This window comes from Dipodomys spectabilis, unplaced genomic scaffold (genome assembly GCF_019054845.1).
Source record: "Dipodomys spectabilis isolate Male_0828 unplaced genomic scaffold, ASM1905484v1 ptg000789l, whole genome shotgun sequence".
NCBI lineage: Eukaryota > Metazoa > Chordata > Mammalia > Rodentia > Heteromyidae > Dipodomys > Dipodomys spectabilis.
This window is the reverse complement of record NW_024871466.1, coordinates 161,428-186,980: the sequence shown is the minus strand read 5'-3', so window position 1 is coordinate 186,980 and position 25,553 is coordinate 161,428. Positions and strand designations below refer to the sequence as shown.

At 56.8% G+C, this 25,553-nt stretch overlaps 1 protein-coding gene across 1 annotated transcript; it reads right to left on the bottom strand.

Annotated features, from left to right (window-relative positions):
• Positions 1 to 516: 516 nt before the first annotated feature.
• Positions 517 to 21,892, bottom strand: Cd9 (CD9 molecule). The gene is made up of 8 exons (XM_042673282.1): positions 21,717 to 21,892; positions 12,005 to 12,107; positions 5,497 to 5,594; positions 4,985 to 5,059; positions 4,479 to 4,577; positions 4,222 to 4,311; positions 3,012 to 3,095; positions 517 to 1,071 (listed from the first exon to the last, which is right to left on the bottom strand). Exons 1-8 carry the CDS (start codon positions 21,780 to 21,782, stop codon positions 1,006 to 1,008), a joined length of 681 nt encoding a protein of 226 aa, XP_042529216.1. The 5' UTR covers positions 21,783 to 21,892; the 3' UTR covers positions 517 to 1,005.
• Between the last annotated feature and the right edge of the window lie 3,661 nt (positions 21,893 to 25,553).

Here is a 25,553-nt window from a genome sequence, read left to right as displayed (position 1 = left end):
CAAGTTCTATTCTGCCCCGCACTCCACCGGGGAAGCAGATGGCCTAGGGGAAAAATCCAATTTAAAAAAGGGGAGAAATCAAATTAGCTCTCCGGAGATCTGGCAGGGCCAGACGGGCAGTGGAGATCAATGCACCAGACCCACAGGGAAGGCTGAGCTGGCTGGGGGCAGAAAATATCCCCCGATCCCTTGTCCCTAAGCCGGTTTCAAATCCAACTTCTTCGCTTGAAGCTGGGTGCTTGTGAAGCCCATACCTGTCAGCCCAGCTCATTAGGAGGCCGAGATCTGGAGGATCCTAGTTGGAGGCCAGCCTGGGGTAAGCAAATCCAGGAGACTCTGATCTCCAATGAAGCCCAGCGAAGAGTCCGAAGCGGGGCGGTCGGTGGCTCCAAGTGGTAGAGCGTCAACCGAGCGTGGGAAAAAACTCAGGGATAGTACCCAGGCCCTGAGTTCAAGTCCCAGTAAACCAAACTAACTCAATACATGAAAGGAAATAATGGAAGCAAACCTCCCAGATGCATCTCACATATTGTCATCATCTTTTATTATGTATCAAATTGTCTTCAAATATAAGTTACAACCCGATTACATTTGATAGACTTTTTTTTTTCCTTTTAAATCTATGTAAGGCAAAACAGAACATTTTCTCTCTATGTACAACATCTTCTGTGTAGAGTCTGGGCTGCGGAGTACCTTTCTTTGCAGGATTTCTGCTACACGGAGCAAGCACAATACAAAATACAAAATATCTTTAAAAATAGAAGGCGAAAGCCAAGCAAACCCCTAAATCTTAGCCCCACCATGTCAATATGGAGTAATGCATGACAGAGACAGGGAGGGATGACTTTTGTTTAGAAATGCGAAAGGAAGCCTGTTAGTGGTAAAAAAACAAAACAACAAACCCCAAACAAACAACACCAAAGCCAAGGACAGCAACAAGAATAAAAACAAGCAACAACGCTATCAGGGGTGAAGTCTCCTGCTCAGGTTGTCTGCCAGCCGAATCTACACCATCTCCCGGTTCCGCCGGATGGCACAACATAAAATCATACTGAAAATCATGCCGAAAATCTGCAAGACACAAGGGTAGGGGCGATTTCATCTCGAGGTAGGCGCTAGGACAAACGACTAAGGAAACAGCACCCAGGAGGCTTCTGGGAGTTAGCAGGTACGAAAGAGCCGGGCGCTGGTGGCTCCCGCCTGTCATCCTAGCCCCTCAGGAGGCTGAGGTCTGAGGATTGAAATTCAAGGCCGTGAGACTCTGATCTCCCAGGAACCACCAGAAAACCAGAAGTGGCGCTGTGGCTCAAGGGGTAGAGCGCCAGCCTTGAGTGAAAGAGCTGAGGGACAGCGCCCAGGCCCTGAGTTCAAGCCCCAGGACTGACGCCCCCCCTCACTCCCCCCCAAAATAAGGTTCTAAAGCATGAAGATGAAGGCTGGATAATGAGAAGGACCAGTGGACTTGACAGGTTCTAAGGACAGGACTGAAAGCTCAAATTCCAGCAGCTGTTACAGGGGTTAGGACTCTGCGGGGAGGTACAGGCGTGCGTGCGTGTGTGTGTGTGCGCGCGTGTGTGTGCGCGTGTGCGTGTGCATGTGTGTGTGCGTGCGCGTGCGTTGGTGTGCATGTGCGTGTGTGTGTGCGCGTGTGTGTGCATGTGTGTTCGTGTGTGCGTGCGTGCGTGTGTGCGCGCGTGCGTGCGTGTGCGCGCGTGTGCGTGCATGTGTGTGTGCGCGTGTGCGTGTGCGCATGCATGTGCGTGCGTGTGCGTGCGTGCGCGTGCGTGTGTGCGTGTAACAGGGTCTGAGGCCGCAGCTCCGCCCAGCCACGCCCCAGCCCCAGGTCAGTATTCACTTTTCATCCTGGTGTGGCTGCATTTCACCTTCTTTTTAGAAGCAGGTGTCATCGTGTCTTTTTAGCGGAAACTGACTCGTGCTGTTGTTGTTTTGATGCCAGACCTGGGGCTTGACCTCGGGCCCGGCGCTGCCCTGAGCTCAAGGCGGGCGCTCCGCCCCCTGAGCCACGGCGCCACGTCCGGCTTTCGGGCGATCAGCGTCGCGGCCTTCCCTGCCCGGGCCGGCCTCGAGCCGCCTGGGGAGCCGCTGACCGGCCGGAGCTCGCTGTTGGGCAGTTGGTGGGAGGCGAGGGTCTCAGTGACTTTCCAGCCCAGGCTGGGTTCGAACCGCGGGCGTCCGATCGCAGCCTGCGGGGCGGCGGGGCTGGCCCGCGGGCGTCCCGGGCTGCAGGCGGGCGCTCCACCCCCGGGCCGCGCCGCCTCGCGCGGGCCAGGCCGCCTGCCCGGCCCCGGGGCCCCGAGCCCGGTCCGCGGCGCGTCCGTCATCTTCCTGCGCGCGGTTCTGTGGCGCTCCCCGCGGTGCCGGGCCGGGCCCTGCGCCCCCACACTGCGCAGGCGCAGGGAGGACCCACCGCGCAGGCTCAGAGCGGTACCCAGGAAGGCGGCCTCGCCTCACTGCGCATGCTCAGAGAGTGCTACCTAGGAAAGCAGCCCGCCTCACTGCGCATGCTTAGAGAGTGGTACCTAGGAAGGAGGCCTCGTCTCACTGCGCATGCTCAGAGTGGTACCTAGGAAGGAGGCCTCGCCTCACTGCGCATGCTCAGAGTGGTACCTAGGAAGGAGGCCTCGCCTCACTGCGCATGCTCAGAGAGTGCTACCTAGGAAAGCAGCCCGCCTCACTGCGCATGCTTAGAGAGTGGTACCTAGGAAGGAGGCTTCGTCTCACTGCGCATGCTCAGAGTGGTACCTAGGAAGGAGGCCATGCCTCATGCGCATGCTCAGGGAGTGGTACCTAGGAAAGCGGCCCCGCAGAGTGGTACCTGGGAAGGAGGCCCCGCCTCACTGCGCATGCTCAGAGCGTGGACCTGGGAAGGAGGCCCCGCCTCACTGCGCATGCTCAGAGTGGTACCTGGGAAGGAGGCCCCGCCTCACTGCGCATGCTCATAGCGTGGACCTGGGAAGGAGGCCCCGCCCTCCCCACCACCTGCCACTCACCATGACCACGGCGATGCCAATGCCCACCGCGCCGATGATGTGGAACTTGCTGTCGAAGACCTCTTGGATGGCATCGGGGCAGGGCTTAGGGGGCAAAGGGGACCGGGGTCACACAGTCGCTTCCGGGTCACCAAATCCCCTCCCTCAGCCCCCGCCCCCAGGGAACGGGTGGCCTGAGAAGGGGCTGGGGACCCCCGTGACACCTGGGAGAAGCCTGGGGCTCCCCCCCCGCCCCCCCTGCCCCTCCCTCCCACCCCTTTCTCCCCCCCTCCCCCCTCCCTCCCTCCCTCCCGCCCCTTCCCCCCTCCCTCCCCCCTCCCTCCCACCCCTTTCTCCCCCCCTCCCCCCTCCCTCCCTCCCTCTCTCCCTCCCCCCTCCCCCCTCCCTCCCGCCCCCCTTCTCCCCCTCCCTCCCTCCCACCCCCCTCCCTCCCTCCCTGCCCCCCTTCTCCCCCCTCCCCCCCACCCCCTCCCCCTCCCTCCCGCCCCCTCCCCCCTCCCTCCCTCCCTCCCGCCACCCCTCTCCTCCCCTCTTTTGCTGGGCCTGGGGACGGCATGCAAGGCAGCCATTCCTCCACTGAGCTACTTTCTTGCGCATGCTGGTGCTCTCCTGCTTGAACCATGCCTCCAGCCTGCCTTTCTGCTGATTGGCTGGAGCTGGAGTCTCGGGACTTTGTTATTTTTGGCCTGAGCTGGCTCAGACACTCCGTTCTTCACGTCTCCTGTGTAATTAGGGTTAAAGGCACCGAAGACCAGCCCTCGGCCCTTGGCAATCCAGTAGTTCTGGTACGCGCTCTGTGTGCGTGTGCGCACACGCCAGTACTGGGGCTTGAACTCAAGGCCTCACACACTTAGCTGTGTCTCTCAAAGCTGGTGTCCTACCACTTGAGCCACACCTCCACTCTGGCTTTTTGCTAGGTTCTTCAGGGGTTAAAGTTCCTTGGATTTGCCCGCCCGGGCTGGCTTTGAACCTTGATCCTCTCAGCTCTCATCCTCTTGAGTAGCTAGGATGGCGGGCGTGAGCCTTGCACGTTTGTGACTTGTCCACCACTGAGGCCTGTCCCAGGAGGCCAGGGCATGGGAGCAATGCGGTGTTCACTCTCCCACCACGAGGTAGAAGAGATCTAGACGAATGACTTCCTGTTTCCCCTGTGTGCCCCCCCCATCCAAAGCCAATAGGAGCAGTAGCACCGGAGAGTTCCTCAGTTTACCTTAACTTGGATGTTGTCCAAAAGGTCTTTTTTGGGGCAGATGTCTGAGATAAATTGCTCCACACCTCCAATCAGACCGCAGCAGTTCAACTGCAGAGAGGAGGGAGAAATGGGGGTGAGACGTGAACACACACACACACACACACACACACACACACACACACACACACACACACGAACAACAAACAACCCAGAACTGGAATCGAAGGACCCGGATGTGCAGCCAGGCCCCCGGAAACGGGCAAAGAGAAACCTACCGCATAGTGAATGGCTCTCAGAGTGTCCCTCTGGGGTTCATCCTTGTTCTTTAGCTTGCTGTAGGTGTCCTTGTAAAACTTCTGGACCTCCTTAATCACCTGGGATGCACAGACCGGCGTGTGACGCACGCAGCCACTCTTTTCAAGGCCACATGTCTGCACTCTTGGAAAATGGCATCAGGTAGACCAACCTCTCCCTGGGTCTCGTTTGACCTTCTCTAAGAACCTGGCCTGGTCACTTTTCTCCTGTTCCCTTCCACCTTGGGTAGATCTCTTCCCTGTTTTCTTCCTGGTTCATTGGTGATAAGAACCTCTCAGATTTGTCAGCTGGGACTGGGGTTTCGAACCTTGATCCTTCTATCCCAGCCTTCTGAGTAGCGCCCATCTTCCCCCCCACACTGCTAAGTGTCGGGCTGTGTGACCTGTGGCGAGCTGTGTTCCTTCTCCAGACCTCAGTTTCCCCAGACAGGATCCTAAGAGAGCTCCACCCTCCCAGCCACACCCACCTCATCCTTGTGCGAATAGCCCCAGATGGCCGCAGCGATCTCGATGGCAAAGATCACCAGGAGGAACCCGAAGAACTGGGAAGAGAGGATGCGGTGAGAGCCCCCAATTGGCTGGCTGTGAAAATCAGCTGGTGTCTGGAACTGTGTGTGTGTGTGTCACACATGAACCTTCCAGAAGGGGCAGCCTAGAGTCATGACTCTCACCCTCTAGCAAGAGGGTAAGGCCCAGCTCCAGCCCACAGCGGGCGAGGGATGGGAGAGCGGTCAGGGGGCCATGAGACACTCACCGTGGACTTGGGGTACCCACGGTGGAGTTTGGGGGGCACACTCCTGACCAAGAGGTGGAGAAAGGAAAAGGGGGGGGGAACAAACACAAACGTGGAATCCGGAGGAAGGGGAAAGCAATGCCTACTCCAGGGCAGGCCTCGGGGCCTTGGCCCACCAACATGGCGGCCAACCAACATGGCGGTGGCCATGACACAGACACGTGGGGACACAGGAGGGACACTCACCAACCCCAGCATGCACTGGGATTCTTGGACAGCGCCACAGCAGCCCAGGAAGCCCACCAGCATCATCAGGGCGCCTGCTCCGATCAGAATGTAGACGCCTGAGGACGGGGTGTGGGTGTGAGCAGAGGAGAGGACCCCAGGCTGAGCCGGGGCCCTCCTGGCCTTCCTCGCTTCCTGCCTCCTCCTCTCCCCCCGACTTCATGTCCCCGACACCCCCAAATGGGATGGACGCACATCCTGGGACTTGGAGGAGTCTCCCCCAGAACGCTGTGTCCACCCCTGCTTTGGGGTGTCCTGCCCTGTGCACCCCAGTTAGGATCATCTCCCCTGGCTGGGTGGACATCAGAAGACTTCCTAAATGTAAATTTAATTACTATTATTATTATTAGAACCACACGTCTACGTCGAAAGGTGGTGGTTGCTGGTTAATTAGAGATAAAGGAGTTTCTCCGCTTTGTCTGCCCGGCCTGGCTTCCACCTGGGATCCTCCGACCTCAGCCTCCCCCCAGTCGCTACAACGACAGGTGTGAGCCACCAGTGCCTGGCTGGAAGATCCGATGGCTGGGCTGACCTCTGGCCAGCTCTTGCCCATTAGCTGGGCCTCAGTTTCCTTTCCTAGCAAAATGAGAGCGTGGGAGGGAGGCTGCTAGAGAGTTCCAAGAGATCTTCAGAGTGCACCGAGGTGGTAGGGACTCTTCATAAAGGGGGGACAGATCCTTCTTAGCTGGAAGGCACCACTGCCAGGTCTCCGGTGTTTGGAGGCTCATGGGGAGGGGGGAATGGGGGAGACAGCCAGTGCCTACACCCCAAACAACGCACATTCCTGAGGTGGGAGGCTGGGGCGGGGTGTCCAGAGGGGCCCCGCCCACAGCGAACTGCCCTGCCCTTTGCGGGTCACCCGCAGAGAGGTCACACAGCCTCTCTGTGCTACAAGGCTGGCTCTACCCAAACGTGCCAGCACCAGCCTGGAAACCCACCATGTCTGACGTGGAAGGCCAGTTCTACAACAGGGTGGAAGCTAACCCTCCCTCCCCTCCCCTTCCCTCCCCACCACCCTTCAGTACTTTTTTTTTTGTGTGTGTATCAGTCCTGGGGCTTGAACTCAGGGCCTGGGCGCCGTCCCTCAGATCTTCAGCTCAAGGCGGGTGCTCTACCCCTTGAGCCACAGCGCCACTTCTGGTTTTCTGGTGGTTCATTGGAGATCAGAGTCTCACAGACTTTCCTGCCCAGGCTGGCTTTGAACTGTGATCCTCAGATCTCAGCCTCCTGAGTAGCTAGGATGACAGGCTTGAGCCACCGGCGCCCGGGTAAATAGCTAGGATTATAGGCATGAGCTGCCTGATGGCTGTGCAAGACTTTGTGATTTGTGTGTGACGAGGAATTGAACTCAAGGCCAGGCCTGCTGTGTCCAGCTGTAGCAATTTCCCTATAGCTGGGATGACAGGCGTATGCTACCGTGCCCAGCCATAGATGGGAGATGCAATCTAGCAAACCTTTACAACTGGGCTGGCCTGGGACAGCGAGTCTCTGATCTCTACTTTCCTAACAGCCGGGACTACAGGCTTCAGCTCCTTTGCCCCATTGGGTATTTATTTCGTTTTCACACAGATGGCCGAGGCTGGGAATGTAGCTCAGTGGCAGAACGCAAGCACGCACACGCACACGCAGATTCCTGCCAGGATTAAATGATCCAACCAACATCTGGGCAACAAATGCGGTGACTCATCTGGAGGACACAAGGGTGGGTAATCACGTTATAAAACCACACCAGGGCGCCAGGCACCGGGGCAGGGGAGGGGGTCCCGCCTGTCATCCCAGCGACTCAGGAGGCTGAGTTCTGAGGATCGCGGTTCAAAGCCAGCCTGGGCAGGAAAGTCCGTGAGACTCTGATCTCCAATAAACCACCAGAAAACCTTGTCCTCGAACCTGGGGCCGCAGAGTCAGGGCTGCACTTGAGCTGTTCCTCCTCCCCCTCCCCCTCCCCTCCCTCTCCCCCCTCCCCTCTCCCCCTCCCCCACGCACACATTGCATGGCAGCTGGCGGTGAGGTCACAGCCCCCCATGTGTGGTTCCCCGTAGTGAGGGCAGCAGACAGCGGGGGACCCCCCACCCCCTGCAGCCCTCCCCCAAGAGCAGGGGGCACACAGGGAGCGTCTGTGTGTCTTGGTGCCATCACGTGGGCGTGCTGGCAAGCCCCGCTTGGCATGAATGTGCGCATTGTTCCCCTGAGCGCCCGGCCTGCACTGGGCCGGGGGACAAATGCCAGCTGGTCCCCGCGGCCCACACAGGCTGGACTTGGGGGACCCCAGATCCCTCCACGGGGAGGGGGAGAGCCGGGTCACAGCCGAGGTGGCACATCGGGGTGCCAGGGGTGAGAAAATGGGGAGCCACTGGGAGAGAGCAGCATTTGCCAGCAACCAAAACCCCACTGGGAGGGCCGACCCAGCGCCAGGGCTTTTCCCTGAGTAGCACAGGGGCGTGGAGCCTGGCACCCCTGGTAGGAATTGGGGGTACCGGACATCAGAGCCCCAACTTTGGCCTTGTTTAAAAAAAAAATGCCACAGTTCTGTGTAGACCCCCACACAAAATGCTTTTGACTTCCTTCTCTTTTTCTTTGTTGGCCATCTTGGGGGCCTGGGCGCCGTCCCTGAGCTTTGCTCTACCACTTGAGCCACAGCGCCACTTCCGGCTTTTTTCTTTTTGCTTATGTGGTGCTGAGGAAACGAACCCAGGGCCTCATGCATGCAAGGCAAGCGCTCTACCACTGAGCCACCTGCCCAGCCCACCACTTGCAACTTTTTGCTGGCTCATTGGAGATCAGAGACTCATGGACTTTCCTGCCCAGGCTGGCCTCAAACCGTGATCCTCCGATCTCCGCCTCCTGAGGAGCTGGGATGACAGGCGGGAGCCACCAGAGCCTGGCTTTTTTCTTTTCCTTCTCTCCCTCCCTCTTTCCTTCCTTTCTTTCTTTGTTGCCAGTCTTGGGGCTTGAACTCAGGGCCTGGGCACTGTCCCTGAGCTTCTTTGGCTCAAGGCTTTACCACTTGAACCACAGTGCACTTCTGGACTTTTCTGCGTATGTGGTACTAGGAATCAAATCCAGGGCTTCATGCGTGCCAGGCGAGCACTGAGCCACCTGCCGAGCCCTCTTTTCTTTCTTTGTTTCTTTCTCTCTCTCTCTTTCTTAAATTTTCTTTTTCCTTTTTGATGTACCAGGGCTTGAACTCAGGGCCTTGTGTTCTTGTCTTAGGCTGGCACTTTACCACTTGAGCCATGCTTTTTCTCCTGGTTGCTTGAAGAGTCTCTTGGATGTGTCTGCCTGGGCTGACTTTGAACTGGGTCTCTTAGATCTCAGCGTCCTGGGTAGCTGGGATTATAGGCGTGAGCCACCGGTGCTCCAATGAGAAAATTCTCTTAATGGGCCTCTGAGGAGAGGTTGAATAATATTGCCACATGGAGGCTCAGGAGAGGAGGATTTAAACTAGAGAGTCTGGTGGGCTTTAAGTCTGCTCACTGGCTCCAGCAAGTTCTCGAAGGACCCAGAAATAGCCCTATCGAGTTAAGGGAAGGCAGGGCAGATTGCTTTGGTGAATGCTGCCTACAGAATCTGGCCAAACCCTGTGGCTCACCTCTATAATCCCAGCTCCTCAGGAGGCTGAGATTGGAGGATCACAGTTTGAGGCCAGCCAGGGACAGTGCCCAGGCCCTGAGTTCAAGCCCCAGGACCAGCACAAAAACCGAAAGCAGGTCTCCCTGTCACGCCAAAGAGTTCTGGGATTGCTAGAGAGCTTGGGTGACTTTCCTTCACTCCACCCCCCTTTCTTCCCCTTCCCCTCCCCTTCCTCCCAGGGTCTGAGGTTGGACCCAGGGCCTCAGGCATGCTGGGAAAGCCTCGGCCACAGAGCTCCGCCCCCAAGCCCTGGGCTGGGGTTTTCTCCAAGTCTTTCGGGAAAGCTGTGTGGAGCCGGCTTGCTGGTAATGGCCGAAGGCGTGTTCCCCTTTATAAAGCCAGTGAACACTGTCTGACTCACGGAAAAACTTCCTCGGCTCAGCGCTTCCTTGAGGATTACCCAGAGTCCAATGCCTGAGGCTGTTTATTCTCCTTTTGGTTAAAAAAAGAAAAAAGTCCATGCCAAGTCACCGAGAAAGAACAAATACATAGATTAGTCAGGACCCCGTAGCTCACTCCTGTAATCCCCGCTCCGTCGGAGGCTGAGAGCTGAGGAGGCAGGTTCAAAGCCAGCCCTGGGCAGACGCAGCCAAGAGACGCTGATCTCCACTCATTCCACCAGCGCAAAGCCGGAGGTGGAGGTGTGGCTCAAGTGGTAGAGCACCAGGCTTGAGTGGAAGGGAATCAAGCTAATCAAGAGCACAAGGCGCATACACGCACGCGCGCGCGCACACACACGCACACGCACAGGAGGGGAAGGGCTCGGGGAAGGGCTTTGGGGAGGGATCACAAGCAAAGCTTCTTTGGCTCTTTGCCTATGGGTGCACTGTGTGTGTGTGTGTGTGTGTGTGTGTGTGTGTGTGTGTGTGTGTGTCTCCTAGGACTTGAACTCAGAGCCTGAGCCCGTCTCTAAGCTTTTGTGCTCCAAGCTGGCGCTTTACCTCTTGAGCCACTGCCCCAGCTTTTTGCTGGTTAGTTGGGGACTCCAGACTCCGACTTTCTTTCTGGCCACCAAGAGCCACACCCCAACCCTCGCTTCCCTTCGCGGTGGAGACCAGGAAACCCTGGCAACCAGCCACGGGGACCCAGGCTCCCCAGGAACCTGCAGGACTGGTTCTTCTTTTATGTTTTGGGTGCGACCAGGATCTGAACTCAGTGTCTTGCTGAACTTTCCAGCTCCTTTTTTACCTGGAGCACATCGTCCAGGTCAGGTCTCAACTCGCTGCCCAAGGCTTAGGTGGAGATCCTCCTACTGCAGTTTCTCCACGTGGCTGGGATGATAGGCGGGAGCTACTACACCCATCCGTTATAGATTAGAGATGGAGTCCCAAGACCAACCTCTCTGATCTCTCTGATCTCTGACTCCTGAGTAGCTAGAGCCGCCATGCCCGGCCGCTCACAGACATACACCTGTCTCTCTGGTCTGAGTCCCCCCTCCCACTTTGGATGACTTGCTCAGCCTCAAAATAACTTAGGTGGGTGGGTGGAAATGACCAAACTGACACGTGGAGTCTGACGCGAATGGCCACATCCCCAAGTCAGGCCTAAAAAAGGACAGCCAGACTCCGAGTTTATGAGAAACGGCCAAGTAGCGTGTGACAGCCTTTCATCGCTCCTCCAAGATGCTAAGGCCCAGTACCTCACGCCTGTAATCCCAGCTACCCAGGAGGCTTGGAGCCAGAGGATCGTGGTTCGAAGCCAGCCTGAGCAGGAAAGGCTGCGTGAGCTGCTACCTCCAAAATAAGCAGCAAGAAGCCAGGTGAGAGGCGTGGCCCAAGTGGTAGAGCACCAGCATCCTAAGCCAGCGGAGCAAGCTCAAGACACTGAGTTCAAACCCAGGTACTGAACACAAACAGACACTAGGAGCTCCCAGGTAGAAAGAAAGTCAGGGCCTGGGCGCTGTCCCTCAGCTCTTCAGCTCAAGGCGGGCGCTCTACCACTTGAGCCACAGCGCCACTTCCGGTTTTCTAGTGGTTCATGGGAGATCAGAGTCTCACAGACTTTCCTGCCTAGGCTGGCCTTGAACTACGATCCTCACATCCCAGCCTCCTGAGTCGCTGGGATGACAGGCGGGAGCCCTGTTCCCTATTTACTCTCCAGCCCCCTGATTAACATCAACTGTGTTTTCACCCAAGAGACTGATTGTCCTCTAGATCTTGAGATGCTACCGGAAGGGTGGGAAGGGAGACACGGGCCTTCCTTCCCAGTACTGCCCATTCCCAGGACAAAGGCTTCTAAATGAAAGAAACGGCCGGGCCTGGTGGCGCATGCCTGTAATCCCAGCTACTCAGGAGGCTGAGCTCCGAGGATGGAAATCTGAGGCCAGCCCGGATAGGAAAGTCCACGAGACTCTCTTCGTTTTCACCTCCACGGAGCCAGCAAAAAATAGCCAGACACGGAGGTGTGTGGCTCTAGTGGTAGAGCACCAGCCTTGAATGAAAAAGGCACTCAGGGGTTTGAGGCCTTGAGTTCAAGTCCCACTAATGGCCCCCGCCCTCCAGAAAAAAAATTAAAAGAGAAAAGCTCAGGCATGAGGAGGTAGAAGTCAGAGAATGAGGAGAGAGCCGGAGAGACGGGAGGGGAGGATTTGAAGCCCTGGACAGACAGAGCCACAGCTTCACTGGAGCTAACTTCCCATGCCGGGAAACACACCCAAGGCAGGCGCCATGGACACAGCTACACACACACACACACACACACACTCACACACACTTTACACAAGCTTAAAAAGAGACCGCGAGTGGCTTCTGTGGCCGTTGGGTTTCTCAGGCTCCATTGCCTGAATCAACATGGGGTCTCTAAAGGCGGAGAAGGTGAGGGGTCTCCTGTAGTCCCTTACCTGTGTAGAAGCTGGAGTGGTTATTATCTTGCTCGAAGATGCTCTTGGTCTGAGAGTCGAATCGGAGCCACAGTCCGATGGACAGGACCGCGATGCCGGCCAGCTACAAGAGAGAGAGAGAGAGAGAGGACGCGGCCGTGAGTCCCACTGCTGGGAGACAGGCTAGCTTTGGGGCTCGTTCTTGATCTCTGCCCCCTCCCGTGACCCCCACGATGGGCAGTTGGGAGTTCCAGAAACACCCCTCAAATACCAGCAAGTGGATCAATATCCCTCCCAGGAGTACGGCGGATACGCAGGTGCCGCACGGACACAGACACTACACAGGCCGGGCGCTAGCCATCACGCCTGGAATCCCAGCTACTCCGGAGGCTGAGATCTGAGGAGCGAGGTTCAAAGCCAGCCCGGGGTGGGGGAAGGGATGTCCGTGAGACTCTGATCGCCAGTGAACCAGCAAGTACAGCTGCGGCTCAGGCGATGGAAAGTGTTAGTTGATTGAAAAACAAAAAGTGAAGGCTCTGAGTTCAAGTCCCAGGTCCGGCATGCGCATGCGCACACTCCATGGTACGGTGAACGAAGACAGCCACGTGCCATGCTATGTGAACATTCTAGAACGCTCAATCAACAGCAAGAGCCCCTGGGAGGTTTGTTAGACAGGCGCCCCCCACATTTAGACTCCCTCCAGCTGTCCCTCCCGCCCCCAATCCGTGGAGATTGTACCCCACGAACGGTTTTACCCCACAGTGGCCTGGAACTGCGATCCTCCCCCAAGCTCAGCCTCCCATCAGGCCTGGGACGGCAGGTGTACCCCGCTCTGCGTCGAGAACCCGTCTAGGGAGCTTTCCTAGCAGGGCTGGCCTTCAACCAGGATCCTCCCATTCCCAGCCTCCCACGCCAGCTAGGATTACACCTGTGAGCCTTTAGTGCTCAGCCTTGATATTCTCATGACTGACTTGGGCGATGGTTAGACAGAGGTGAACACACTCACACACACACACACGCACACGCACGCACACACACATCAGAGCGGCTCCTTGTATATCTCTGGTTTACTTTTGGGATCAGCGCTGGAACGCAGCCTCGCTCACGCCAGGTAAGCATTCTACCATGCTGCTACACCCCAGCTTCTCCCTGACTCCCTAAAAGTACACCTCCCCTGGAGACATTCGGTCAAGGTCAGGAGCTGGTGAGTCACCGAACATCACCAGGAGAGCCAGGCCCAGAAGCCTCACCCTCACCCTGAGATGCACACCTGGAAATTCCCGGAATGCCTCCAATTCCAGAGGACCAAACGCTTCATTCAAAGTCTAGAAAGTTGGGGCAGAGCCGGGCACCGGTGCGCACGCCTGTAATCCCAGCTACTCAGGAGGCTGAGAGCGTTTCCAAGCCCAGGCAGACGAGTCCGTGAGACTCTTTTATCTCCAAGGAACCCATCTCCCCCCCCCCCCAAAAAAAAAGCTAGAAGTGGAGCTGTGGCTCAAGTGGTAGAGCACCGGCCTTGGAGGGCAAAAGTTCAGCAGCGCCCAGGCCCTGAGTTCAAGCCCCAGGACTGGCACAAATACAAAGATGAGGAAGGGAGGAGGAGGAGGAGGAAGGAAGGGACTGCGGGTGGAAGACTGTGGGCCAAAGAAACAGCCCTTCCACCTCCCTTCTATCCGCTGCTCTGTTGTGCAGTGCTGGTGGTACTGGGTTTTGAACTCAGCTCCTTGGCAGGGCTAAACTTTCTATTTCCGCTAAGCCACGCCTCTACCCCTGTTTTTCCTTCTGGATTTCTCTTTGTCGACGTCTTGCGGCTCAGTACCGTGTCCAGCGGCTCTCTAACCCTGATCCTCTCCCATCCCAGCCTCCACGCGGGGAGCTGGGATTACAGGCGTGCACCACCGTGCCCCAGCTAGGAACTAAGAAGGAAATCATAGGAACTTTCCTGCCCAGGCGGGCCTTCAACCTCAATCCTCCGATGCTCAGCCTCCCCGAGGAGCTGGGATGACCGTCGTGAGCCACTGGGATCCACCCAGGGGTTTCAAATGTAAATAAAGGACAGAAATGCTCCTCCTTATTCAGTTGTCTTGGGAAGTCGAGGCTGGGAAGAGATCCACCATCCTGGTTTGTGTTTTGTGCTCGTGGAGGGGGGTCTTACATTCCTATTATTATTGTTTTCTGTGTGTGCTGGTGAGACTTGAACTCAGGGCCTGGGTGTGCGGGTCCCAGTGGCTTTCTCCCCGCTGTTTTTGGCGGGCAGAGTGGAGTGCGCGATCCTCCGATCTCAGCCTCCTGGCTGAGCTCAGGCCTGACTCCTTCCTGGGTTGAATGAGGGCAGGTGGATTACTTTGGGGTTCCTCCCCCACTCCCCCCTTCTTCCCACTCCAACCTTGTCCACACACACACACAGGCGGTGACATTTCAAAACAAAAGTCAGACCTCCTTTAGGGCCTCTGGCCTCGCCCGTCTCCATAGCAACCAGGCTGGGCAGGGAGTGCCAGGCCGGGGCGGGGCGCGGGCAGCTCCAAGCAAGAACAAACAGGATCCCCGTCACAGGCTGCCCTCACCCTCTCCCACCTGCCTCCTCCCCCACCCCACAGAGCCTGGGGAGAGGAAGCGCAGAGGCCAAGGGAGGACTGTTGGAAAGTTCTAGAACTTCTTGTGCGGGGGGGGGGGGGGGGGGGGGGGCGGGGGTCTCTCTGGCATCCAGGCCCACGTTATGAATTCAACCACAAAACCCAACGCAGTCCCCCTCAGCAGAAGGGAGGAGACGCCGCAAGCCCAGCACGGCTTCAGGGACGTGTCCTGTGCAGGAGCGCACGCCTGTAATCCCGGCTACTCGGGAGGCTGAGATCGGAGGATCACGGTTCAAAGCCAGCCCAGAGCAGGAAAGTCTCTGAGACTCTTACGTGAACCAGCAAAAAGAAAAGCTGGAAGTAGAGACGTGGTTCAAATGACGTGGTTCAAATGGTGTGCCAGGTTGTTGTTGTTGTTTTTGTCGGTTATGGGGCTTGAACTCAGGGCCTGAGCGCTGTCCCTGAGCCTCCCTGAGCTCAAGGCTGGCGCTCTACCACTTGAGCCACAGCACCACTTCTGATTTTCTGTTCCTTGGAGATAAGAGTCTCACAGACTTTCCTGCCCAGGCTGGTTTCGAACTGCGATCCTCAGATCTCAGGTAGCTGGGATGACAGGTGTGAGCCACCGGTGCCCAGCTAGTCCCCAAGATCTTGGTGAAAGCTTCCAGATTTCTTAGGCCAAGCTGAGTTGTGACCTCCACCAACTCAGTTTCTAGAAAAAGATCATTTTAAAAATCTTAAACACATAACACAGCCAAGCCAGGCTTCCATGGCTCACAGCCACAATCCTGGCCTGCTGGAGGATTCTCGAACTTCACGAGAGCCTATTGTCCCGGAAACACCCAGCAAAAATCAGGACGGGAGGCGTGGTTCAGGTGGTAGAGTGCCTTGTCTACCAAGTACACCAAAGGCCCCGAGTTCCAATCTCCAATAATGCCCCCAAATTAAAAAGACAGTTAACAAACCACCTCAAACTAAACCAAAGGGGGAAAAAACCCAAAGTCCTGGGTGGCGGGGGGGGGGGGGGCTGTAGGTGGAGCTGGATATAGATTTTTTTGCCCAGCACGGGAGATTTCTCTCTCAAGTAGAAGGCTCATTCAACTTTCCACGGCAGGCTTGCCAGATTCCTAGTCCAGAAATAAATCTCTCTCTCATTTTTTCCCCCCTCCTGAAAGCAGCCATTCTGCTCTTAACCAAAATCATCTGATGTGGAGGGTCATTTGTGGGTGTTTTCCCTTAAATTCCAGGAGACCACGCATTTGCTTTCCACCCTGTAAACAACACGCTTTGCTTACACACTTGAGCGCTTGGGCCAGCAGCTCCTGTCTGTCTGTCTGTCTGTCTGTCATGGAGTGATCATGTTTCCATAACTCCCAAGATGGGAAATGCCCCTTCTTTAAGACTTACTTTTGTGTACCAGTCCTGGGGCTTGAACTCAGGGCCTGGGCGCTGTCCCTGAGCTTTTGTGCTCAAGGCGGGCGCTCTACCCCTTAAGCCACAACGCCACTTCTGGTTTTCTGGGGTTTCATGGGAGATCAGACTTTCCTGCCCGGGCTGGCCTTGAACCACGATCCTCAGATCTCAGCCTCCTGAGTAGCTGGGATGACAGGCGGGAGCCACTGGTGCCCAGCTTTCTTTTTCCTTCTCTTCCTCTTTTCTTCCCTCCTTTTCTCTCCCTCCCTTTCCCTTCTCTTCCCTTCTTTCCTTTTTTCTTTTTCCCTTTCCTTCTCTCCTCTTCCCTTTTGCCCCTCCCCACCCTCCCTCCCTCCTTCCCTTTTGTCTGTAAGGAAGACCCTCTGATTTTATCATATTCTTTAAGAAGGTAACGATTTCCGAATCTATGACGTCAGCTGTGCGCAGCGTGCTCCAAGCTACCAACCATTAAGTCATGAAGTCATTCTCTTATTTTGGTGGGGGGGGAAGGGGGAGGAAATGACGGGCTGGCCTTCATCATGATGAAGTGATCTCATCTGGGGGACAGGACACCGCTCCCCACAGCTGCCCACACCCGTGATGGAAAGGAACATGCCAGGCATGGAGGCAGATTCCCAACTACAGAGCTACGAAATGGAGGAAGAGCTGTACCGTGTGTCCCCGGAATTCCACTTGCCATGGATTTCTCCTGATGGCTCAGAGCTGGAGACTGAGATGCGTGTGCGTGTGTGTGTGCGTGTGTGTGTCGGCCCTGGGGTTTGAACTCAGGGCCTGGACGCTGCCCCTGAGCTTATTTTCACTCCAGGCTGGTGCTCTACCACTTGAGCCAGACTTCCACTTCTGGCTTTTTGGACCTGAAGAGATCAGAGTCTCAGGGCCTTTCCTGCCTCTGTCCTCAGATCTCAGCCTCGTGAGTGGCTGGGACTACAGGTGTGCAGCACCGCGCCCGGCTGGGGCTGAAAATATTAAAGCGATGAGACAGGAGTGTCAGGCTTCCCTCGGAGGGAAGCGCGGAGGACCTGAACTCAGGGCCTCGTCGTCTGGGTTGCCCAAGCCAAGCCCTGCGGGCTAGTGACCGACAGAAAAGACCATGGTACGCTCCAGCTGCTAGTAAGTTCCAGATCATTCTACCCACCCCAGATACCCTACCTCCTTCTCCAACTGAACCGGACAGGAAACTGGGGGGGCAGAGAACCACCCCCTTCTTCCCCCAGGGCTATTGGAAGGAAGGATCCACCCCCACGCACCCCTCAAAGGAAGGGGTGAGGAGACCGGTAGGCCACGGAAGAAAGCTCATGTTGGGGGGCAGATGCTGACAAGAAGTCCCGGATGTAGCTGCTTATCAAAAGCCTTCCACATGCCGTGGCAGACAGCGAGGTCTGGGGGGAGAGAGAGAGTGTGTGTGTGTGTGTGTGTGTCTGTCTGTCTGTCTGTGTAAGACTCTCTCTCACCCCGACATCAGGAGTCAGGATCTTGGACACTGGCCACCCTGGATTGGTTTAAAGAAAGCATCGTAAGAAAGATCTGGACAGGGGACCGGACACCTCTTGTGTTTTGTTTGTCTCTAGCCGGGAAGACACCTGGCCTCAGCTCACCTCTTGTCCCGCTGGAAAGTTCCAGAACAAACAGAGCACCCCGCCCCCCGGCTCCAGCTCCAGCCGTGAGAAGCCATTTTAGGTAACAGGCCAAAGGCAGAAAGCTGTGGTGGTGGTGGTGATGGAGGCTGGACTCTGCAGCCATGGCTCACCCCCAACACCAGAAACACAGGCCTTCTAGAACTTTCTCAGCACAGCAGTGTTATTTTCAGACAGTCTCTTCCCCGGCCCCACCCACCTCTAAACCTGGTCAAACTTGTAACAACACATGAAATGGAGTCTGGCTTTGCCGTCGGGGACGGAGGCCGGAACTGAGGCCAAAGAGATCGGAGAGAGAGCAGGTGGTATCAGGCGCCGGTGGTGGCTCCCGCCTGTCATCCCAGCGACTCAGGAGGCTGAGAGCTGAGGATCGTGGTTCGAGGCCAGCCTGGGCAAGGAAAGTCTGTGAGACTCTATCTCCCATGAACCACCAGAAAACCCGAAGTGGTGCTGTGGCTCAAGTGGTAGAGCGCCAGCCTTGAGCTGAAGAGCTGAGGGACAGCGCCCAGGCCCAGAGTTCAAGCTCCAAGGACTAGAGTTGAGTGTGGAAGATTCTGAGCTAAATCTGTGGTTCTAATGGCTCTATCTCTTGGGAGGGAATTGCTCTGTGTCTGTCTGTCTGTCTGTCTGTCTGTCTATGCCAGTACTAGGGCTTGAACTCAAGACCTGGGCACTCTCCCCTTAGCTTTTGTTTGCTTAAGGCTGGCGCTTTACCACTTGAGCCACTTGAGCTCCACTTCTGGCTTTTTGGCGATTCATGTTAGATATAGAATCTTAGCAGACTTTCCTGCCCAGGCTGGCTTTGAACTGTGATCCTCAGATCTCAGCCTCCTGAGGAGCTGGGATGACAGGCGTGAGCCACCAGTTCCTGACTAGCCAATCCCCCCTCCTCCCCCCTCCTTCCCTCCCCCCCTCTGCCCCAAGGTTTTCAACCAAGCTGGGAATGGAACTGATATACACTCAGGTCTCTGCATCCAGACCTCAGTCTACATTTTCAAGCCACCTTCCTTAGATACAGGAGATACCATTTCTGTGGGGGAGGGAGGACACCCTTCCCTTGCTATTGGGTGGGAGGGGCGGGGGGGGGGGCTTCCTATTTCCAGCACAGCCAGGCTGTCCCACGCCTGCCCTGAACTCTTCTCGTCCAAGGAGGATCTCAGTTAGGATTTCAGCTAGGAGAGGGTGGGGTGGGGACCTGAATAGGAAAAAGATCAGGCAGAGGTTGGAGGGGAAAGAGTTCGAGGCCAGTCTGGGCTAGAGTGCAAGATCCTGGTCTCCAAACGAACAAAAACTCGGGAGCAAAACACACTCCAAAGCTCCCGAGGGCTGCCTGGAGAAGTAAGCTTGAGGAAATCAGAGTTTGAGGCCAACCTGTGCCCCCCCCCAAATTCATGAGACTCCATCTCCACCCCAGGCTGGGCAGGGTAGAGCTACGTATCTGTTCAAGTACAAGGGTGGGAGTCTGCTATTTCCCTGGGAAAATGGGGGAAATGTAATCAGGAGGATCGCAGTCCAGAGTGGCTCAGGAATAAGAGCTAGCTGCAACTCTGCAATACACACACACACACACACACACACACACACACACACACACACACACAGTGGACACATTTCTGGCCTGGCCAAAGCCTGGATTTCCCACTTCCCCACCTAGAATACTGGTGGGCTCTAACATGAGGAAGATGTTTCTCGCTCAGCCTTTCTTTTCTTTTCGCGGGGGATGAGGGCAATGAACTGGGCAGATCTGTCGCCAACACAGGAACCACCAAAAATAGGCTGGGAGAGTCTGGCTCCTGGGATGTTGGAAAAACCAGGCCGATCGCTGGCAGGGCTGTGGGCATGGGACACTTGGTTTGCTCGGTTTGCAGATAGCTGTGCTGCGCAGGCTCAGAGCCTCAGAGCGACCCCAGCGGGCTGACCCTGCATGAAGTCCTTTAACCTGCGGGGTGCCTGACATCCTAGCTACTCAGGAGGCTGAGATCTGAGGATCGTGGTTCAAAGCCAGCCCGGGCAGGAAAGCCTGTGATGTTCTTTGCTCTAGTGAACCAACAAAAAGTTGAAAGTGGTGCTGTGGCTTGAGTGGTAGAGCGCCAGCCTTGAGTGGAAAAAACTAAGGGACACTCTTCAGGCCCTGAGATCAAGCCCCAATACTGGCATGTATGCGCATGCGTGTGTACACACACACACACACACACACACACACACACACACACACAGAGTCACTTAACCTCTCGGGATGGGGGGTTGGATGGGAGTATATATTCCTTTATTTTACCATGTTCTAGAAGACCAGGCTTTTGATTCTAGAAGGCCCCAAACTAGTACAAGTGAACAATAAATGAATTTGCTAACATTTCCCCCTTCTTTTCCCACGAAGGAGATGAGAGAGGGAAGAAGGGGAGGAGGGACCCAGGGATCCTGAACATACCTCACCCCAATTTCTGGTTTTCTGTCTCCTCACTGTGCGCAAGGGAATCTCAGGACCTCATCTCAATCATCATTCCCAACCCTAGAGCACAACCTAACAGTCCCGGCCGGGCCTGGGAGGAGTATGCAAAGCAAGCTACACCTAACTGCAGCATGTTGCTCTTGCTAGGCCTGGCATGCCACAGACTGAGTGCACTTGGGGGGTACACACACTGTGCCAAGTCTAGATCCACCTTCCTCCATCTCCCCCACTCCAGTAGCCCTAAAGCTTCATGCTTTCTAAGCAGACAGCCTGGCACCTTCACCAAGACAGACTTGGGCAGAGGGAGCCAAAAGCTTTCCACAGAGCCAGGGCGGGGCAGGGCGGGGCCCAGCGGGGCCTGGAGGAGCCTTGGGACATATTTGGGGTGATGCCAGCGTCAGTGATTACAGGAAGTCAGCAAGGTGGCAGGTCCGGTGGGAGAGAGCGAGGGACGGGGTGTCTACTTCTGTGTTTTCTGCTTCCTTCGGATTCCCCACTGGGCCCGGCCTCAGGACCTGCCAACTTTTCTTTTGGTTTTGTTGTTGTGTGGTTACGGGCCTCTGGTTGAGCCCCGACTTGTTTCTATGGCCCTGTCTCCTAAGGGTGACCCCCCAAATAAAAATCACCTTTGAGGGTGATAAAAATCCACCTTTGAGGGTGTGTGTGCGTGTGTGTCTGTCTGTGTGTCTGTCTGTGTGTGTGTGTGCGCGCGTGTGCAGCCTGGGAACTGCCATCCAAGGCTGGGGCTCCCCCACTGGGGCTATACCCTCCAACGTTTGACCCTCAGCTCTCAGTGTCCTGAGTGGCTGGGATTACAGGCGGGAGCTCCTAGACAGGGCCTCAAACGTCCGTGCTGGAGCTGGGGAAGTCAGGGCACAAAAGGTCCTTCTGACTCCTGGGGTGGCCTCGGCCCGCTCCCCGCCTTGGGGGTTCTGGGCCTGGGTGGGCAGTGGGGGGGGTCTCGGGGCGCAGGCCCGGGAAGGACCCGGGCCTGGCGGCGGGCAGGGGGGTGCAGCCCGCAGGTGGGACACCCGATCGGTCCCGGAAGCGCCAGGTCCCGGCCCTCCGCCCTCGCCGGGCTGGAGATCCGTATCTCACTCCGGGAAGGAGGAGGAGGAGGAGGAGGAGGAGGAAATCAGGACGAGCGAGTCTTCCACGAAGGGGAGCGGGACGTTCCCACGGCCCGGGGGCCCCCGAACCCCCTCCTCCTCCCGCCGAGGCCCAGCCCGGCCTGCACCCCCACTCTGTGTACGGGGATCCCCTACCCCCCCGGCCAGCGGGGGGGGGCTCGATCTCCCCGAGGACGTGTGGGCACCCCCCCTTCGCAACTCGAGCCGACGGAACCCCACTTTTGTTGTTGGTGTTTCCCTGGTCCCCCACCACCCCCACCCCAAATTCCCCAGCTAAACGATCGGGGCCAAGGTCGGTCTTCAGGGGCCCCCTCGCCGGGGTCCCCCCTCCCGCTGCTCCCCTGCCCGTGGAGGAGCAGCGCCCCCGATTCTCGAGGAGGGGGGGGCACCCCACAAACGCGCGCGTTCCCCCCTTCCGCGCCTCGCCCGGAGCCTGTGCCCGGCGCTGCCCCGGCAGAGCCGGCGCGGGGACGCGGGGACCCCGGGACCCCGGGACGCGCCCCCCCCACTCACCCAGAAGATGAAGTTGAACCCGAAGAGCAGGTATTTGATGCACTTGGTGCCTCCTTTGACAGGCATGATGCTGGCCGTGTGCAGACTCGGGGGGGCACGCGAAGCTGGGGGGACCCGACGGTGCGGACGGGGGGGACGACGCGCTGGGCCTCCGGCTGCACTTTTAAAAAGTGCCACTCCTTAAAGGCGCGCGGTGGGCCGCGGTGCGCAGGCGCCCCGGGAGCCAGGCCACGCCCACCGGGCCCCACCCCGCCACGCCCACGCGCGAGGACACACCCCGCCGGCACCGCCCCCGGACACGCCCACAGCCTGAAACCACGCCCCGGCGGAAAGCGTCCGCCACGCCCCCTCCCACGAAAAGCCGCGCGGGCCACGCCCCCACCCCCGCGGGCCACGCCCCACCCCCGCGGGCCACGCCCCACCCCGCGGGCCACGCCCCCACCCCCGCGGGCCACGCCCCACCCCCGCGGGCCACGCCCCACCCCCGCGGGCCACGCCCACCCGGGGTCCAAGTTCCAGGACTTCGCGCTCCCGCTCACCCCACCCTCCTCCTCGTCCCCCCCTTTTTCCTCCTGACCATCCCGGGGTCTCTTCTCCCCCCTACCCCCCGTGTTGCAGGGCGATTAAGTGGTTTCAAGTGTCCCCACGGGGGAGGACACCCTGTGATCGGTCTGGTTTCCGGACCCTGGAGCTGGAATGCCCTCCCCTCCCTCCCCCCCCCCCCCCCCGGGGGCAGGAAGCTGGAACTCCAGAACGTTCTGGGACCCAAGTATGCAAACTCCACTTCCCTGACCTACCTGGCTCCAGGTGGAAATCCTAGGGCTTTCGAAACAACCTGGCGAGGTCTCGGTCTGTCTCCCTCTCTCTCCCTCCCCCTCCCCCCTGCAATGTCCTTCAGTGTCTTTATCATGGGAAAAGCAGAACACGCCCAGGACAGAAAAACCTCTAGAAGCCACCTGTGGAGGGGCTTGCACACCTCTGTGCACACTACCCAGGGAGGGGCTGAGGTCTGAGGATCACTGGAGCAGAGCCCAGACTCTGATTTTTCAGTTAACCAGCCAAATTAAAAAAAAGAAAAAATGGGAGTGGGGGCTGGGAAGGTGGCCCAGTGGTGTAGTGCTCGACTCGCGTGCATGAGGCCTTGGGTTCGAATCCCCAGCACCAGCTAAGCAGAAAAAGCCAGAAATGGTTCTGTGGCTCAAGGGGTAGAGCGCCGGCCTTGAGCTGAAGAGCTGAGGGACAGTGTCCAGGCCCTGAGTTCAGGCCCCACGACTGGAAAAAAAAAGAGATGGGAGTGGAGGTGTGGCTCAAGTGGTAGAGCACCAGCCCTGAGAAGCAAAGCTGTGATACAGCCCTCAGGCCCTGAATTCAGGCTCCACTACTCTCTCTCTCTCCCTCTCTCTCTCTCTCTCTCTCTCTCTCTCTCACACACACACACACACACACACACACACACGAATATAACTCAAATGTTTGCTCAGCTCATTTTTTTTTGTCAGTCCTAAGTCTTGAACTCAGGGCCTGGGCGCTGTCCCTCAGCTCTTCAGCTCCAGGTGGGTGCTCTACCACTTGAGCCACAGCGCCACTTCCGGTTTTCTGGTGGTTCATTAGAGGTCAGAGTCTCACAGACTTTCCTGCCCACGCTGGGGAAGAATCAATCACCCCAAATCAGGAGGAGAACCTGTGGCAAAGGTTGGGGCTCCCACAGAGGGAAGCAAGGAAGGGGGGTGTAGCAATCCGAGAGGGAGGGGTTCGGCTGAATATTCCAGGGGGTCCCAACCTATACTTTGATCCTGATTGATCAGGGCAGATCAAGATGACACGTTTTTTCTTTTTCTTTGTGCTGGTCCTGGGGCTTGAACTCAGGGCCTTGGGCGCCGTCTCTTAAGATTTACCACTCGAGGCTCATTGTCTACCACAGTTCCACTTTCTGGCTTTTTGGTGGTTTCTTGGGGGCTAAGAGTCTCACAGATCTTCCCGGCCCAGGTTGTCATTTGTTTCAACAGCGATCCTCCCATCTCAGCCTCCTGAGGAGCTGGGATTACAGGCATGAGTGTCTAGCTCTGGCCACTGTCCATCTGTCTCCAGAGAACAGGTCTAAGGAAAAAGAAGAGGAGGAGGAGGAGAGGAGGAGGAAGAGGAAGAGAGGTTTTATTTTTCCATGTCCTTCCTCCTGCTGGCCGGGAGGGAAGAATTTAGCAAGCATTTCTATTTACAGCAGAAACTAGTTCTTGAGTAATTGTGGGTACAAGGCTTCCTGGGAGCTTAGAAAATTAACATTTTATTATTATTTATATTTAGAAAACAGGGCCAGGCAGCCCATCCTTATATTCAGACCCACATAACATATAATTTAATTGTGTGTGTGTGGTGTGTGTGTGTGTGTGTGCAATGCTAGTACTGAGGCTTGAATTCAGAGACTAGTGCTCACACTTTTTCTTTCTTTCTTTCTTTTTTTTTTTTGCTCCAGGCTGGTGCTCTTCCACTTAAGCCACAGCTCCACTCTGGCTTTTTGGTGGTTCAGGGGAGATAAAGAGTCTCACAGCTGTTTCTGCTTCAGCTAGCTTTGAACCCTCGATCCTCAGATCCCAGCCTCCTGAGCTGTGAGGATTGCTCGACCAACACCAGGCCAAGAGGAGTCCTTGTAAGAAGGTCGGAAGTGGCGTGGGATCTGAGTTCGAGTCTTTGGTTTCTCTTGGGCAAGTTCCCCTCCTGTAGCCCCCGGGGCGTGGGCATTTCGAGATAAGGGCTCTTAATGTCCCTTCCACGCTGTGTCACAGGGCGTTTACAAGCCACCAGGAAAGGAGAAATGGGGAAAAAATAAAAAAAATATGGTTTGACTGAACTGGAAAAGGAAAATCTGGGTGAACCCCTGAGTCAGAGAGCACGTGGCGTGGGCCGGGCCGTCCAGGCTCTGTGAGGCTGGAGTGGAAAAACTTCTCTTCCCTTCCCTGGTTTTTTTTTCCTTTATTTTTTAAGGGTGAGGGAAATAACATTTATTTTTTTTGGCTCAGGTCAGGATCCATTTTGGCTCCTTCACGCCCCCTGGTGGTGGGAGTTGGACCTGCAGCAGGGGATCAGCCCGGGCCTGACCTGTGACCTCTCCTCCCTGCCCCCCCCTTCACCTCCTGGGGGGTTATGGCCCTAAATCTCTACCCCATGAGCCACCCATGGCAGTAGACATCTTGGTTCGTGCTTGCTTCTGGAAGCTTCTTTGCTGCTCCTCTTACTTTTTTTTATTTCCCCTCCCCCAGGTCCTGGGGCTTGAACTCAGGGCCTAGGCGCTGTTCCCGAGCTCTTTCACTCAAGGCTGGCGCTCTACCCCGTGAGCCACAGCGCCACTTCTGGTTTCCTGGTGGTTCATTGGAGATCAGAGACTCCTGAACTTTCCTGCCGGGGCTGGCTTTGAACCATGATCCTCAGATCTCAGCCTCCTGAGTAGCTGGGATGACAGGCGTGAGCCACTGGTACCTGGATTGCAGCTCCTCTTTCTAAGTCCACCACCTTCTGGAACCTTCTGGAACCTTCCAGTCTCTTCCTCTCAGATTATGGGGTTTGAATTTCTCCTCGGTGACTCACTCCTTGTCAAGGCTCTGCAGCATTCCCTACACATTTTGGCACTAAGCAGCCTCTCCTAAAGCGTTACTTGTGCTGATTTACTTATTTATTTTCCTCCAGAGTTCCAAAGTCCTTGTGTGGCTCGTGGTGGACTCTCTGCAGAAATGTCTTTGGCGGGGTTGCTGCGATAATAATGACTTCTGAGAGACCAAAAAACATATGAGGGCAGAGAGGACCCAGCAGCGCACAAATGTGTGTGACCAGGCTTCCATCTAACCA